General features: G+C 39.7%; 1 protein-coding gene across 1 annotated transcript in view; it reads left to right on the top strand.

Moving 5' to 3' along the window:
- The window catches only part of SLC5A12 (solute carrier family 5 member 12), a 44,335-nt gene extending 38,475 nt beyond the window's left edge, over positions 1 to 5,860 (top strand). The window contains exons 12-15 of the mRNA XM_061140074.1: positions 1,834 to 2,000; positions 3,063 to 3,166; positions 3,363 to 3,490; positions 5,708 to 5,860. Of these exons, the coding sequence (XP_060996057.1) occupies positions 1,834 to 2,000; positions 3,063 to 3,166; positions 3,363 to 3,490; positions 5,708 to 5,860 (552 nt within the window). The remainder of the gene's footprint in view (positions 1 to 1,833; positions 2,001 to 3,062; positions 3,167 to 3,362; positions 3,491 to 5,707) is intronic.
- Positions 5,861 to 17,180: the final 11,320 nt, after the last annotated feature.

The raw sequence follows: 17,180 nt of genomic DNA, 5'->3' as shown, positions 1-17,180 counted from the left end.
AGACTGGGCCAGGCCACTCTCTCCTCTCTCAGTCCTCCTTAGAAAGGTCATTTGTCTTTGCCAGAACAAATGAGGGCTTCTTTCCACAGTAGATCTAAATAGAGCCCCAGCCCTCCAATCTCTGACTTCAGTGAATCTGTATTAAGAGCAGAAAACAAAGTAACAGCCAGTCATGAAATACCATATGTTACGGCATCAGTGTTAACTCTTCAGGGTTTAAGTTGTCTTCTCTAAACTAAGAGCCCACAAAGCAAAATATAAAACAGATACTAAGATCAGAAATAGTTTAGTTAAAACCCAACTTTGAAAACTTTAAAAGTGTAAATTTTCTTTTCTATATTTAGTTACCCAAAATTATAAGTAACTTAATTAAGCTGATTAATTGAAGAAGGAGAGAGGAGACCAGCGTGCATATTTTAATAGCTGGACATTCTTGGTTTTGACGAGCTAATGTATACGCGTGAGTGCTAAGTCACTACAGTGGTGTCCGACTCTTTGTGACATTATGGACTCTAGCCTGCCAGGCTCCCATGTCCATGGGATTCTCCAGGAAAGAATACCAGAGTGGGTTTCCATGCCCTCTTCCAGGGAATATTCCCAACCCAGGGATAAAACCCACATCTCTTATGCCTCCTGCATTGCCGGGTAGTTTCTTCTTTACCACTTAGCACCACTGAGGAAGCCCCGATACAAGCTAATGGTATGTCCTTAAGTAAATATTGGTTGAATGACTGTGTAGTAAAAATAAATCAAAAGGAACACCTATTTGGAAATATAATACTATGCTCAGTTATTGCAAATACTTTTCTGATCATTAATTTATAGCATCTGGTGGCACTAGTGGTAAAGAATCCGCCTGCCGATGCAAGAGATGCAAGAGATGTGTGTTCGATCTATGGATCTGGAAGATCACTGGAGGAGGAAATGGCAACCCACCCCAGTATTCTTGCCAGGAAGATACTACAGACAGAGGAGCCTGTTAGGCTACAGTCCACAGTGTTGCAAAGAGTCAGACATGACTGAGCAAACATGTGCAGCGTAGCCCAAGGGCCCTAGCAGTCAAGTCATACTCATTGCTTTAATTTCCCCAAACAATAACAAAGAGAACATTCTGGTGCTGTAACTGAGGAGCCGTTTTTATGAATAAATAAGAGAAACTAACAAGTTGTTTTCTATCACAGAGAAAGCTCAGCTATCTGGCAGAGACCAGCAAGATTCAGTTTTAGTTTTCTGTGGTCCTGATCTCTGCTGGGTTATTCTGTTTCCTTGGAAGGAGTGAGCGACTCACTGACTTTTAACTTTGTATCAAGAAGTATGACCCTTAAGTGACACAACTAACATTTAGACTCAAATCAAAAACTCTAAACTTGGGAGTCCAAGGATGTGACCAGCATCACCTGGGAAGAGATATGAATAAAAATTTCTATAACACAACCTACAATGGCTGTCAGTGAAAAATGACCCCAATGTCTTCATTATCTGAGGTTTTCCTGAATTTCTGAAACTCTTCTTCTGGGAACTGAGGTTCAACAAGTATTTTTTAGTGATAAGAGGGAGAAGCCAAAAGGAGAAAAACAATCCTGCCAAAATTTACATACAATGACCACAATAAAATCCTCCAATGTCTTCATTTAAGGAACAATGTATTCCTAAATAAAGCTCATTGTGGGAGTTTGAAGGAAGGCAGTGTGCTGTTTTGAGCACAAGTGGCCAGGATTGGGGATAGAAAGCCAGAATCTCTGAGACAGAAGGCTTTTCATCTTGTTATCCTTTCAATGGCTTTGATCTTTTAATGGTCAGATCTCTCATTAACTTTTGCTTTTCTTTATCAAGGGTGCCCTAGCAGGCCTTCTGACTGGAATCCTCTTGTCATTTTGGGTGGCCATCGGGGCCTTCATTTACCCTGCACCAGCCTCTAAGACATGGCCTTTGCCTTTATCGACTGACCGGTGTGACCTATCAAATGTGACGGAATCAGTGCCTCCAGCGCTATCCAGCAGGTAGTCTCACCTTAAGGATGGCGTCAGGTCCCAGAGAGAGGGTCCCCAAGTTAGAGAAAGGCGCATACTTTATGCTAAGTCTGAGGAGACCATCTTGCTCTCCTAAGAGAGAGTTGTTCTGGATGGCACCCAGCAACAAAGAGTGCCCCAGGGTTCCAGCTTTACGTAAACACACATTCCTCTGCATCCCAGTGCCCAAGAATATGCATTCCTCTGCATCCCGGTGCCCAAGGATGAACTTGGCAAGAGCGTTAATTGGAAGTCTGAGTTCTCAGGTCCACTAGGCTGTTTCTTCCTTCCTGCCTGTGCTTATTCTATATTTTTTTCTTGGAATGCTGAATCCTGGCTCTAACAACCTTTTTTTTTTTTTTGCTTGAATAACAGCTAAGTATTTTTTAAAAACAAGCTGAGGCATCATCTCACATATCAGCCTGGGTTTAACACTCTTTCTGAATATTTTCCAAATCCTTTGTTGCTCTTCTACGAAGGTGTGCTGGTCTATTTTATGATTGTTAACTCTTACATGTAGACTTTGTGACTTACTCATCTTTAATCTCCAGTGTCTGTCACAATTTTTGGCACTAAATCTGGGCTTAGTAAATGTCTGAAATGGAAGGCATGGTCCTTATTGCAATAGTGGTGTAGTAGTAGGACTTGTAATTCAGGGATGGATTGAGTTGAGTGGAATATAAAACACAACCACTCTACAGTCAATTATTTTAAAAAATGATCAAATGGCAAAAAGGTAAGCTTTGGGGTTTTCAGAGATTGTTGTTTAGTTGCTCAGTCATGTCTGACTGTTTGTGACCCCATAGACTGTAGCCTGCCAGACTCCTCTGTCCTTGGGATTTCCCAGGCAAGGATACTGGAGTGGGTTGCCATTTCCCCCTCCAGGGGATGATCCCAACAAGGGATCATACCTGGGTCCCCTGCATTGGCTCTTCACCACTGAGCCACCAGGGAAGACCATTTTAGGAAATGCCAAGCCCTCAGCCATCCTCTTAGTCACTGTGAATCATGACTTCACACTCAGCACTGAGGATGTGCTGCTGCTCTTCACAGACCTGCCATCGCTGAGGCCTGGTATGCAATCTCCTACCTGCACTACAGCACCGTGGGCTGCCTGGGATGCATAGCTGCTGGAGTAATCATCAGCTTCCTAACAGGTCGGTTACATCCTTTCCTCTTCTTGGGGCCAAGGAAGACAAGGGCTAGTCTTGTGCATTGCCAAATGAGGTACCCATCTTACAGGCATGATTTGGGGTTCACCACAGAAAGAGTGACCTAGTTCTCAAATGGACAGTCCTTAAAGGAACTCTTGGAAGTGTGCAACACCTAATCCATTTTTCCTTTTATTAATAGGTCGCCAAAAGGGCAAGGATATTCCACCACTGCTAATTAGACCAGTCTGCAATTTATTTTGCTTTTGGTCTAAGAAATACAAAACACTGTGCTGGTGTGGAGTTCAGCATGAGAGCGGAACAGAGCAGGTAAGCTGATGTTCGAGCTTCTGAACAATGTGAATTGGCTCAAAAGGATTCCGTTTCTGTCCATTTAAACCATCTGCAAGGCTGGGAGTCAGGAGGGTAGCTGGTGGATATGAGAATCTGAAAGAATCTGGGTTTTCACTTCAGTTACCTCAGCTAAATTCTCTGGTAGCTCAACTGGTAAATAATCCACCTGCAACGCAGAAGAGGAGACCCCGGATTGATTCCTGGGTCAGGAAGATCCTGGGGGAATCCTTGGAGAAGGGATAGGCTATCCACTCCAGTATTCTTAGGCTTCCCTGGCGGCTCAACTGGTAAAGAATCTGCCTGCAATGCGAGAGACATGTGTTCAATCCCTGGGTTGGGAAGATGCCCTGGAGAAGGGAACAGCTACCCACTCCAGTATTCTGGCCTGGAGAATTCCATGGACTGTATGGTCCATGCGGTTGCAAAGAATAGGACATGACTGAGCAACTTTCACACTTTTGGAACTTCAGCTCTTATCTGGGAACAAATGGGAGACCATGCAGTGTGACCTGGACATGAACATGTCTGGTATGTCACAGAGTATAAATATAAAGTTGTTATTTATATATAAATATAAAGTAAGATTTATTGATGGAACTCCTCAGACAGAGAAGCAGCAGGATACATACTATCTCCCAGCTCTCCTTTTATCCTTCCAAGAATCATGTTCAGGCCACACAGGGGGAGGGAAATTGTCCCAGTGCTATTAAGGTCTAGAGACACTGCCTGAGTATGATTAGGGTCACTTCAGCCCACAATCACCGTAACAGCCTGAAGTCAGACCAGATTGGACTTACTGACTTGATGTAGAAAGGGGTCTGGGACACCCCTAGGGTGCCATCCTCAACAAAAGGGTAAGGTTGGTGTTTCTGCTGGAGGATTCTAAGAGGGGTCTACGTAAGGGAAGAGGGAATGGAGACAAAGCCATCTGGGGCAGCTTTGGTGGAAGAGCAGTAATCACTCCAAGTTACTATGGCATCTGATAATGCCAGGACCTTGACAGAAACAGTGTTTCCTGCTGGGTTTGCAACTGGTTTTATCCATGTCTTTCCTCTCAGTCTGATTACAGGCAGGAATTTTTTTCCCTTAAAGTGAGGGCTTATTATCTTTATTTCAAGCCCAGACATTTCACTCTGTCAGTACTCTAGGAGAGGGGCTCTTTGCCCTTATCACAGCTCTTAAGTTGTCATTTGATTGCCCCCCTACCCAAAGCCCATAATAACTTGTATGTGAAGTAAACCTGAGTTTCACAGTTTTTGCTAAGGAGAGCACCTTCTTGACAGGGGCTCAGAATGGGAAGGCAGTCTATTTGCTGACAAGGCAGCTGGCTAAGCAGTGTATTGTTTGGATAAATGGAGTTTGAGGAAGTTCTAGAAAAAAAAAAGAATCATGTTATTTACTGCTTTACAGCCGTCTCTTCCTGGGCACAAATCTCCTGGGATAAATGGGGAATCTTGCTGATGCACACAGCCTCTGTTCTCAAGGCTGAGTTTAGACTGGGAGGGGACACTTAGCTGTCACTGCTGGGCTCCTTTGTCAAGGAACAACACTGAGCAGCCTTCTGGAGAGTTCGCATAACAGGGCTCCTGTTATGACCAGAGGACTTGCTGTTCATGGAAAGGAAGAGGGTCACCACCTTGCAAGACACAAGTTTGTCTCTCCTCAGGAAGTAATACTACTGCCTCACAGGACTGTCATACTAGAGACATAGAGGTTTTCACTCCATGCATTGATACATTGTGCAATGCAATTACTGGCTCAGCTGTGTCTGACTCTTTGTGACCCCATGGACTGTAGCCCATTAGGATCCTCTGTCCATGGGATTTTCTAGGCAAGAATACTGGAGTGGGTAGCCGTTCCCTTTTCCAAGGGATCTTCCCAATCCAAGCATCGAACCTGGGCCTCCTGCATGGCAGGCAGATTCTTTACTGTTTGGGCCAAAAGCTCACTAAACTGCTCTGTTTTTATTATTATTATTATTATCATCATCATTAGAAATGGCACCTACATGGATTGAGGCATCAGATCTACCAGTTAGGAAGTGCCCTGGGTCAGGGTTATTTGTGCTGTTTTTATATTTATCTATCTTTTTTTTTTTTTTTTCAAAGGGGGAGGTGTAAGCAAGATTCCCTGAGTTTGATTTGGGATACATTAAGACTGTCCCACTAATATGTGTCTTTCTATTTTCCTCAGGAAAACCTTGAGAATGGCAGTACCTGGAAACAAGGGGCTGAATCTGTCTTACAAAACGGCCTCAAGCAAGAAAGCCTGGCGCATGTTCCAGGCTATGATCCCAAGGACAAAAGCTATGACAACATGGCTTTAGAGAAGATTACCCATTTCTAAGGCAACACACGCACACACACAAATACACACAGTCCACATAATTCCTTCCTAATGTTTAGTGGGCTTTCCTGGTAGCTCAGACAGTAAAGAATCTGCCTGCAATGCGGGAGACCTGGGTTCAATCCCTGGGTTGGGAAGATTCCCTGGAGGAGGGCATGGAAACCCACTCCAGTATTCTTGCCTAGAGAATCCTCAGTCCACATAATTCCTTCCTAATGTTTAGTGGGCTTTCCTGGTAGCTCAGACAGTAAAGAATCTGCCTGCAATGCGGGAGACCTGGGTTCAATCCCTGGGTTGGGAAGATTCCCTGGAGGAGGGCATGGAAACCCACTCCGGTATTCTTGCCTAGAGAATCCTCATGGACAGAGGAGCCTGGCGGGCTATAGTCCATGGGGTCAGACACGACTGAGCGACTAAGCACATTGGTTAGTAGACTTTGTAGTTGCCACTGCTAGAAGACAGGGTTGTCTAATGTGTATTTATATTATTTATGACCACAAATAAAATGAATGTTTCCCAGAATATTCTGAAGACTATTTTTTGGAAGATCCCACTTTCAGGTGAGAAAAAATAGACAAGCCTTAAGTGCCCCAGCAACTTTCTTTTTTAGTAAATTAGGGCTTGACTTCATCAGAGTGTAAGAATCAGTCTCTTTGTTTTGTGTTATATAAAACTCCAGGGACTATGTGTGTTTGTTGGTTGGCTGGGTATTTTATTTTATTTTTTTTTTTGTAGTTTTTTTTTTTTTAGCCATCAAATATCTTGGAGTTTGAGCTTCCCTGGTAGCTCAGCCAGTAAAGAATCTGCCTGCGATGAAGGAGACCCCGGTCTGACTCCTGGGTCAGGAAGATGCCCTGGAGAACGGCTAGGCTACCCACTCCAGTATTCTTGGGCTTCCCTGGTGGCTAAGCTGGTAAAGAATCTGCCTGCAATGCGGGAGACCTGGGTTCAACCCCTGGGTTGGAAAGATCTCCTGGAGAAGGAAACAGCTACCCACAGCAGTCTTCTTGCCTGGAGAATCCCCACGGACAGAGGAGCCTGGGGGGCTGCAGTCCATGGGGTCTCAAAGAGTTGGACAGGACTGAGCAGCTAAGCACACACAGCACATACATGTTGGAGTTTGCAGGAGGAGAGCTGCGTATTAAATGCTTCCTTGACACTGCTCATAAAACAAGGGAATAACGTCCACCCCAACCCCCAGACCTTACATATATGCAGGCATGTCACATCCCTTCATCCTGCAGGTGCAATGGGAACACGACTGATCTTAATCCCTTCCCTCAACCCACCCACACACCTTTAAGTCCTCTTCCAGTCATTCTTGCTATTACAGCTGTCCTGACCAAGCCTTCAAATTAATTTTGCTCAGCATAAGAGGAGAGACTGGTATGTCTGGTAAATGGGAACAACTATAACTAAATACTCTGCTCCCTTTATATTCTTAGTGTAGTATTTCTTCTTCTCTTCTATCACCTTACAGTGAAAAATTCACTCTGTGCTCAATAAGAAGTCTAGAGTCTTTTTCTGTGTATGCATGAGTGCTCAGTCGCTCAGTCATGTCTGACTCTTTGTGACCCTATGGACCATAGCCTGCCAGGCTTCTCTGTCTATGGAAGTTTTCAGGCAAGAATACTGGAGTGGGTTGCCATTTCCTACTGCAGGGGATCTTTCTGACCCAGAGATCGAACCTATGTCTCTGTTGTCTCCTGCATTCCAGCATCTTCTGCACTGGCAGGTGGATTCTTTACTACTGAGCTGGGTAAAGAGCAAAGGCCCCAGTAGGCAGCTGTTAGGACAGTATTGTGCAAAAGAAACTTACAGCTAGCTTACCAGCCCACAAGGGATTCCAGAAGCCCCAGAGTCTTCTCTGGTGCTAAATGCCTTGTCCACAGGATTCCTACTTTGTTCCTTCAGCTCATATCTACAAGCTCACTGTGATCCATCAGGTTAAGGAGATGGAAGTAAAGACCATAGTAGTTGAATTCTAGAAAATGATCGTTAAAGTTCTGGAGTGAGAGGAGATTATAGATCAAAAAGTGAGTTAACAAATGGAGAGTCAATCAAAGCTTTTTGGAAGAAGCAAAGAAATCAAATCCTTAAAGGGTTAAAAAGAACCAGTGCCATAGGTGCTAGATCAGAGGAAAGATAGTAAGAAACAAACTGATGTCTGTCAGGTACATTAGGTCAGGGGCCACATATTTATTTTGGTGGCCAGGTAAGATGAAGAGGCCTAGAACGAGTATGTCAGCAAAGTAAGAAGAAATGATCCAAATAAGTACGGATAAGGAGTCGCGAGGCTGTGTTGTATCAATGTTACCCAAGAGGCGAAAACTTTAAAAGAAGCAGGAGATGGGGGAAAATTATGTAAACAGTGTTTATTAATAGGGAGATAAACTAGAAAGAAGGGAAAACAATCAATAGAGGAGTTTAAAATATAGCTGGAGTTTATAAGTCATAGTCCATTGCTTGCCTTCTCTTTTCCAATTTCAAACAGGAGGTGAAATAATGGGAGAGGAAGAGAAAATTGGGCTATGATATGCAAGAGAGATGAGAAAAATACATTTTGAAAAGAGGAGGAAAGAAGGGAAAGGAAATACATTGGAGAAAATAATATGAAAATGAGAAGGAAATGAATTACTAAAAACATTTTTGAGGTCCAGCATGCTAATGAAGGTATTGATCTAAGGATTTGTAAATTGAGAATTGCAACTATTTTCCAAATGATTTAGTAGTTAAGACATTCTTATCAATTAGAACTTGAAAAATACATTAGGTGAATGTTGAAATCTGGGCCAAACCTCATTGGCTCAGTTAATGGGATAAAGAAGAAAAAAAAAAATCTGAGGATAAGAATTAGATTAACAGTAGCGCTATCTATAAAGAGATATCCCTGGTGGCTCATGGTAAAGAATCCAGCTGCCAATGGAGGAGCCACAGGAGATGTGAGTTCTATCCCTGGGTGGGAAGATCCCCTGGAGGAGGAAATGGCAACCCAATCCAGTATTCTTGCCTGGAAAATTCCATGGACAAAGGGGTTTGGCAGGCTACAGTCCATGGGGTCCCAAAAAGTTGGACACAACTGAGCATGCACACTATAAATATATAGATGTATGTGTATATATATACACACACATATATATAGTAGCTATATATATATAAAATTCAGAATTTCACTTGGAATTCTGCAAAACTAAAAGGTACCCTATATTTTTCCATTTTACTCTCAAATTCTCTTACAAAGTTGACTCACAAATTCTCCTACAGATATTTCACTAGCTTGCTACTTTCCCAGAAAGTTTTTGGATCCTTTTTCTTTTTTAGTCACTAATTCTTTCACCTGGAGTATTTTCAATATATAAAATGACTTACTTGCACTTTGAAAATAACATTTATTATACAAATGTGTCTGTCTTCTCTCATGTGATTGAACCTATGGCATTCTGAGGTCACATTTCAAGAAATTTTAGAGGTCAATATAGGGATCACACATAATTATCTGCAAAAGAACAGGTGAAAAATCTAAGAGCAGATGGGGATCCACAGGAAAGCCATCTCCACAGTGCACAGAAACCACATGTGCTGTGTAGAGAAGCAGACAGACACTACAAGGGCCAGGTCTGCCTAGTTAGTCATAGCACGCTTCTGCTGCCTCACTCCGTAAGGAATGTCAGCTCAGAGTTGTTTCAAGGCCATTGGTGCAGTATAAAGTCTCTCCAGGGCTAAGTTCAAAGCCATAAAAATGGGTTACACTTGTGGTTGATTTTGCCACAGAATGAACAGGGATATTTTCAACAAGGGGACAATGAATGATGAGCTCTAGGACAACCTAAAATGTGCCAAACTTGATGTCAGTCTCTTATCTTTTAAACATACTCACAGATATTGGTAAAAATGGAGCAGAATGTACTCAATGCCTTTTTCACTCATTTCGGATGAATTTGATTTGATGACTGACATTTTCTTTGTCACCATTTGGAGCAAGCTTCTTGATTGAGGTGAGGGATTGGAGTCAAAGGGCTTCAGGTTTAAATGTAAGTTCTAACAAAAATTATCTTGGTAATTTTGGGCAAGACTTTTTACACTTTATTCACAAATTAAAAGGAGCAAAACTGTCTCTACTTAATAGAATTGTTGCGAAGATTTACAGAGGTAAATCATCTGAAGTAGTTAGCACAGTGACTGACCTGCATGTAACATTCAATGTCTGTTAGTCTGCAGTATATGAATAAAATGGTATTCATTCCATTTTAAATTGAATTGGTTTACTGTTTCCCTTTAGGATTTTCAAGAAACATAATGCTGAGTTCAATTAAAATATGACCTTCCAAAGAGTAACTTTTCTAAAGGTCCTAAATTCATAAAAACAGAAAAAAATACTTTTCTAAAGATAGACAAGTTTTATTATTGAAAACTGTAATATTCATCTCTATGATTTAAGTAATACATTCATAAGTGTAAACTTTGATAAGTAAACAGCATTTCAACTTAAGTTTGCCACTCAATGCACAGTTAATAGCAAATGTGGTTCTCTAATTGAAGCAACAGTTAGAACTGGACATGGAATAGACTGGTTTCAAATAGGAAAAGGAGTATGTCAAGGCTGTATATTGTCACCCTGCTTATTTAACTTATATGCAGAGTACATCATGAGAAACACGGGGCTGGATGAAGCACAAGCTGGAAAAAGATTTCCAGAAGAAATATCAGTAACCTCAGATATGCAGATGACATCACCCTTATGGCAGAAAATGAAGAAGAACTAAAGAGCCTCTTGAGGAAAGTGAAAGAGGAGAGTGAAAAAGTTGATTTAAAGCTCAACATTCAGAAAACTAACATCATGGCATCTGGTCCCATCACTTCATGGCAAATAGATGGGGAAACAGTGGAAACAGTGGCTGGCTTTATTTTGGGGGGCTCCAAAATCACTGCAGATGGTGATTGTAGCCATGAAATTAAAAGACGCTTGCTCCTTGGAAAGAAAGTTATGACCAACCTAGACAGCGTATTAAGAAGCAAAGACATTACTTCATCCAAAAACATCCGTCTAGTCAAGGCTATGGTTTTTCCAGTGGTCATGTATGGATGTGAGAGTTGGACTGCAAAGAAAGCTGAGTGCCGAAGAATTGATGCTTTTGAACTGTGGTGTTGGAGAAGACTCTTGAGAGTCCCTTGGACTGCAAGGAGATCCAACCAGTTCATCCTAAAGAGATCAGTCCTGTGTGTTCATTGGAAGGACTGATGTTGAAGCTGAAACTCCAATACTTTGGCCACCTAATGCGAAGAGCTGACTCACTGGAAAAGACCCTGATGCTGGGAAAGATTGAGGGCAGGAGGAGAAGGAGATGATAGAGGATGAGATGGCTGGATGGCATCACCGAGTCAATGGACATGGGTTTGGGTAGGCTCTGGCAGCTGGTGATGGGCAGGGAAGCCTGGCGTGCTGCCGTTCATGGGGTTGCAAAGAGTCAGACACGACTGAGCAACTGAACTAAACTGAGCTGAAACAACAGTGGAAAGGGGGAGGACTTTTCCCTTTGTTTAATTCAAATAAATTTTTCTGTAGTATAAGTTTCATTATTTTGTAATTTTATGATGTTATTCCATTTCTTTCTAAATATAAAAAGAAATAAACCACAGTCCAGGGGGCTTGCAACCAGTATTTCGAAGAGAGTATTATTGAAATATTTTTATGGTAATTTCAATCTTAATCAAGCATTGTTACAAAGATCAGATCAATAAATAAAACAAGAGGAGTCTCTCTTTAATTGTTCTTTTAGAAATAAATTGCTTTAAAACTAGTAATAGACATTTTATCTCTTTCTATGTACATTTGAATATTAAAAAATCTAATGTGCTCAGTCTCAGTTTTGTAGCAACTAGATTTCCTGTACAGTTAACCTCTTTTATCCAGTATTCATAGTGTTGAAGTAAAATCTATTTTCAAACAAAATTTGATTGATATTACAAATGATGTATATTAAAATGATATAAAACTTTAAGCAACAGTAACTAGTAATCAATTGTAATCACCTAATGGTTATTTTTACTTGTAATTCTTGGAAAGAGTTATTACCATTATTTTCTCCTCCATTCCAATCTTTTGACCCATCTAATCTAGATTTGCAAAGACTTATATGAGTAACAAACACTCATAAGCCCACTTTTCTTTTACTGTACCTTTGATATTTGAAATATCAAGTTATCTTCACAAGACAGACATAAGGTTATAAATATTTGGCTACTTAATACAAAATGGCCCTCACATGGGATGTCAGGATATCAGTGACCTTTCTTATTGGACTCTAATGACAAATTAGAAGAATAATCCTACTCTATAATGGAAACTGTTGGTTAATAATAATGCTTCTGTACATCAACAGGAAATTTAAGATGATATTTTTGTATTTCCAAAATTGTAAGTAGATTTTTCATAGAGCCCTGAAATACCAGTCAATTTAATGCTATATTTGTATAACTAGTTAATTTTAGGGGAAAAACTTCCTATAGAATAAGAAAAGACATACATAATGAAAATACATAATTATTTATATCTTCTAAAAATAAGTGCAAATTGAAGTGCATTCAAGTGGTCAATTGAATATTCTCTAGGGTCAGGGGTGGGATGAAAATAGTTATCTTCTCTAAAATCTTCTATTTAAACAACGTAGTAAGGCAGGTCAACCAAGTGAGCAAGGAAATATATGTCAAATAAGATCTGACATATTGTTATATAACACGACTTCTTCTTCAGTGTTTTGGATAATGCCTGTAACATCTGGGCTACCCAGGGCTACATATACACATACACACACATATACAGACAGAGAAATAAACATTAAGGGGATTTTATGACAATAAAATTGGTTATGATAAAAAAAGAAAAGCAAATATAATGGTGGTAGCAATTATGGACATGACTTATTTGTCCTCAGGAATTTCTATAAACAACAATTCATCTCTTTTTTAAAAATCTTAAAGCAAGTGTATACTCAGGTATTCTCAACACACAGTTCCCAATTATAGAGTCTGCTTTAACACATTTGAAAAGCTAAGAATAAATTTCATGTAGTGAAAAAAAAAATTTCATGTAGTGTATTGATTTCATGCCAATGTAACTGCCATGTAAGAAAATAAATAAGCGATCCCCAAGTTGCTTATTTGTAGCAGTGAAATATAGTCAGGCAGATTTTGTAGAGAACTGAGCATTTAGACCATGCTGTTGACCAATTCAGAATCTACATTATAAAGGCTTATGAATCTTTATTGTTCACTTTCTTCAATAATGTCGACCTTCTTTCAATAATACTGTCTTTGAGAAGATACCATCTAAAAAACTTATTCAGTCTATCTCAACAGAGCAAAGAATTCCTTAACTGGCTTTAAAATTTCTTATGAGAGTTTGGAATGGTTAAAGATTAATAATCACTATTGTTAAGATTCATATTTTAAGATTTTTAGCATTTTCAGAGCAAAAGTTGAAAGTAAAAAGAAAAAAAATTGATATTTATAATCATTAGGCTAAATATATGGCTGCAATGTAATTCTCATATTGAAAACAAAAATGTTTGGAGAAATCGTCTTTCTCTTCTGGCCTTCCCCAAATTCTCCCAATTATAGGATGCTAATAGCTCTTTCCTACTTGAAAATTACACTATGGAGGCCAACTACTATTCCAGGAAGAAAAAATTTTGCACTTAAGTGCAAGTTCATCTTCAACATCGAAAACTGACATGATTGTTCTTTAACTAGAGTTGTCACTGAAATCTAAGCTTACTAGATCTAGCTTCATGTCTTAAAGTAGAAAAGAAAAAAAAAAAAAGGAAAACAAGACCATAAAGCCTCCATTTCTTCTTCATATTAAAAGATGAACTAAACTGAAATTGTTTTTCAGTCAGAAAGAAGGCAGGGTGTATAGACAGCAGATACTGAATCAGGATCTGCAAAATAGCCATTTTTGCTTTGGTGGGAAGGTCCGATCGTGCCCATGCCTGCCATTCTCAGAACACTGCTTCCATGATTATCTTTGCTATCCAAGTTTTCTGATCATTCAATTCTCCCTTTTCTCACTTACAGAACAGCACCCAAAAAAAGTATAATGTGTCGAAATCAGTGAGAAAATCTGCTCATATTTTTGTTAGAAAAGATATTAAATTTGGTCTGAAGTGTTTACCTGGCAGCATTGAGGGGCATTGACAAAATAATTATAAAGATTTGCAGGCAGCTTAAATACCACAGGGAGAAGGAAATGGTGACCCACTTCAGTATTCTTGCCTGGAAAATCCCATGGACTGAGGATCCTGGTTGGCTGCAGTCCATGGGGTCGCAAAGAGTCGGACATGACTGAGCGACTTCACTCACTCACTCACTCTAAATACCACAGGGGGTTAGCTATCCACATGACAATCATTTTTGTGGGGAATTACCGAAATGGATCTCATTAGGTTTTGTTTTCAACTAATAACTTTAGGAAATTTGCTTTCTGAAAAACAGAGCAAAGATACTGCTTTTCCCACAGAGAGAGAACTGAGAGCAAGCAAATATCCTGAATAAGTCAGCGCCACCATATGTATGAAAGTATCATCCCCTTCCTTCTTAGGGAAAGATGTAAAGCTGAACCCACCTAGCTGACTGTCCTGTCTGGTGTACAAGGCTCCCACTTTGGGGATAGTTATACATGGAACAGTTGCTTCCCGCCCCCCGCCCGCCCAGGGAGAATGTGCCGGAGCACACATTGATACCATCATAAAGTAGTAAGGTAGGAGGTATAGATGTCTCTTCCTTAATGTGATGGTCTAAGAAATTGGATCTGGTCTCAGATACGAGTCTCTTCTCCCAATCTGTCTGCTTTCATCTTACTTTCCTGAAAACATGTCCTGTGGATGTGGCTAGGATGCAGTGGCTCTAATATCTGTGTTCTCTAGAAAGAAAACCATTAAATGTGGTCATGGGTGTCGTTTCTGAGATGAACACAGCTGGCAAGCACTCTTGAAGGTACCTTAACACCACTACAAGTATATGAATCCTAGGTAGCGAGAACCTATACTGATTAGTGATTCAAGCTCAAGCCCAGTCAATCTCAGACTATGCTTTGTTGACACATTTCATTTTGAATAGAAATGTCTATACAGGAATGCCCACCTTTCCATTAGAAGCTGGGTTTTCCAAGCCATTCCTAAAATGTTTTCTTTTGAGCTACTGAGGATAACAGGAAGGATATAAGAGGTTCACTGATGCTTTGGATAAAACTTACAACTGTTTCTGGAGCTTGTTATAATACTGAGATTTGGGGGAAAGTAAAAATATGAGATTAACGTAACAGGACTGAGTCAGGCATATCTCACAGACAGTAAGTGCTCACTGGTTTTTACAGAAAAAAGTGAATTCCTAGTCCTGTGTATGGATGCACCCACTCACACAAATATACACACACATATACACACGCATATACACACGCATATACACAAACACATCTTGGCTTATGCTTCCCTGTTACCAATTGATAAATCAATTCAGCCTTATCATTTAAGCAATTCTTTTCACAACCTGGATTTTCAATTTGCACCATCAAATTGAGAAAAAATGGGCAATTTGGTGGCTTCTTGTTGACAGCAGGCTCAATTTGTCCTTCTTCGTTGGCATGAATTATAATCTCTGCTAAACTTCCTGTTCTATGGAGATTTTATTATTATTTTTTTCAATGGAGATTTTAATGGTGACTGATAGAGCCAGTCCAAGTGTAAGATCAAGCTTCCTCTCCCATCTTTGCTAACAAAAGCACTATTAGGATCAATGTGGTGCTCCGTCTGCACTATCATAGGAAATGCTTCGATGATGACAGTGAGTTTATTGGAAGACAAAGAGTCAAAACTTTTCTAGAGTGGAGAAGGGCCCAAAGAAAAGGAAACTATTGCCTTGGAGAACTAAAGAATATGTAATCCCCTCTTCCCATACACACTCAACAAATCCCAGCTTCAAATTTAGAAAACAAGCAGGATTAAATTAACATGCATATTATAGAAAAAATACCATCTCACATGAAAATTTATTGAGTGAAAAAGATTCCTTTTTATCGCATTCTACAACAGATTGTGCTAAGAGTCATTTCGGAAGAATATGCAGCATTCAGAAGTTGTATCTCCTCATGCAGTCACTCAGGCACATTTTATCTCAAAGTGCGTGCACGGACTCAGACAACTGCAAACAATTTCAGCTATAACCTAGAGCAATTTTCCACACACTGTACAATGAAAATGCTACAGCCTGGCGCAACTTGTCAAGGCTGAGAGCATGCACATATATGTGTATATTAGTTATCTGCTTGAAAAGACAACAATTTAGAATAAGAAAATATATAAGCAGCATTCATGTAATACAGAATTCCTGAGAATAGTGTGTTATATAAATCTTTGAGAAATAATTTGTATTCATATGAAAACCATGATATAAAATATTTCTCTCAACTAAAGCTGAGTTGTCTAAAACTGATATACCGTGGGGGGCTGTCAATATTTTGCTGTCAACAACGATGAAGATATAACTAGATTCTACTGCATTGTTTCACAAAAGGAGAATTTCAGATAATTTTTTTCATTGTTTCTCTATTTTTCCATCGATTTCAAAAATATCAGAGAAGGCATTTCCTAAATCAATGTATCATAATTTGTATTAAAAATACCTTTCTCTGTTCATATTATTCCCACTAGGTAATCAATATGATTTTCTATGGTTATATAAAAATAACTCAGAAAGAGACAAATTCTCAAGGGCATAGCTATTGGTATTCTTTACTATAAGGCAAATGTCTTTGCCTTGTGTCCCTAATTGTAAATGGACATAAATGTTAGGTTCATTTATGTCTTCAATAGGCATAGAGAGTATTTATCCTCAGGCATATGTATACATTTAACCAACAAAGAAAAGGAAATGCAGATGCTACAAAATGGAAGTATTTAAAGTTTCTTTGTGCAGTTAGTACAATTAGTTACTGTGAATAGGCAGGTGGCAGAAACAAAACCTCTCTGGAATCTGAATGGAAGAATTCCTTGAGGCAAGGGAATGGGAGGGACATTTAGAGTGTGAAGTTCTTCCTCTTGCTCAGAATCAGAGGGCAGGTAAGGAAGTAAGTATTTTTGACAAATATCAACCAACCACTGTGATTTATTTATCTCTGGAGAGAAAGAAAGGAAAACGAAAATAAAACAAAACAAAAAACACTTTCATTGTTAAAATTTTTAAAATAGTGAAGAGAAACTTTATGACTTTTCTTGCTAGAGAAACCCTTGCATATATACAAAATAGTTTTATTTCCATTGGGTTTAAT

Source organism: Dama dama, chromosome 1 (assembly GCF_033118175.1).
Source record: "Dama dama isolate Ldn47 chromosome 1, ASM3311817v1, whole genome shotgun sequence".
Lineage (NCBI taxonomy): Eukaryota > Metazoa > Chordata > Mammalia > Artiodactyla > Cervidae > Dama > Dama dama.
This window is presented reverse-complemented; position numbering and strand designations above follow the sequence as displayed.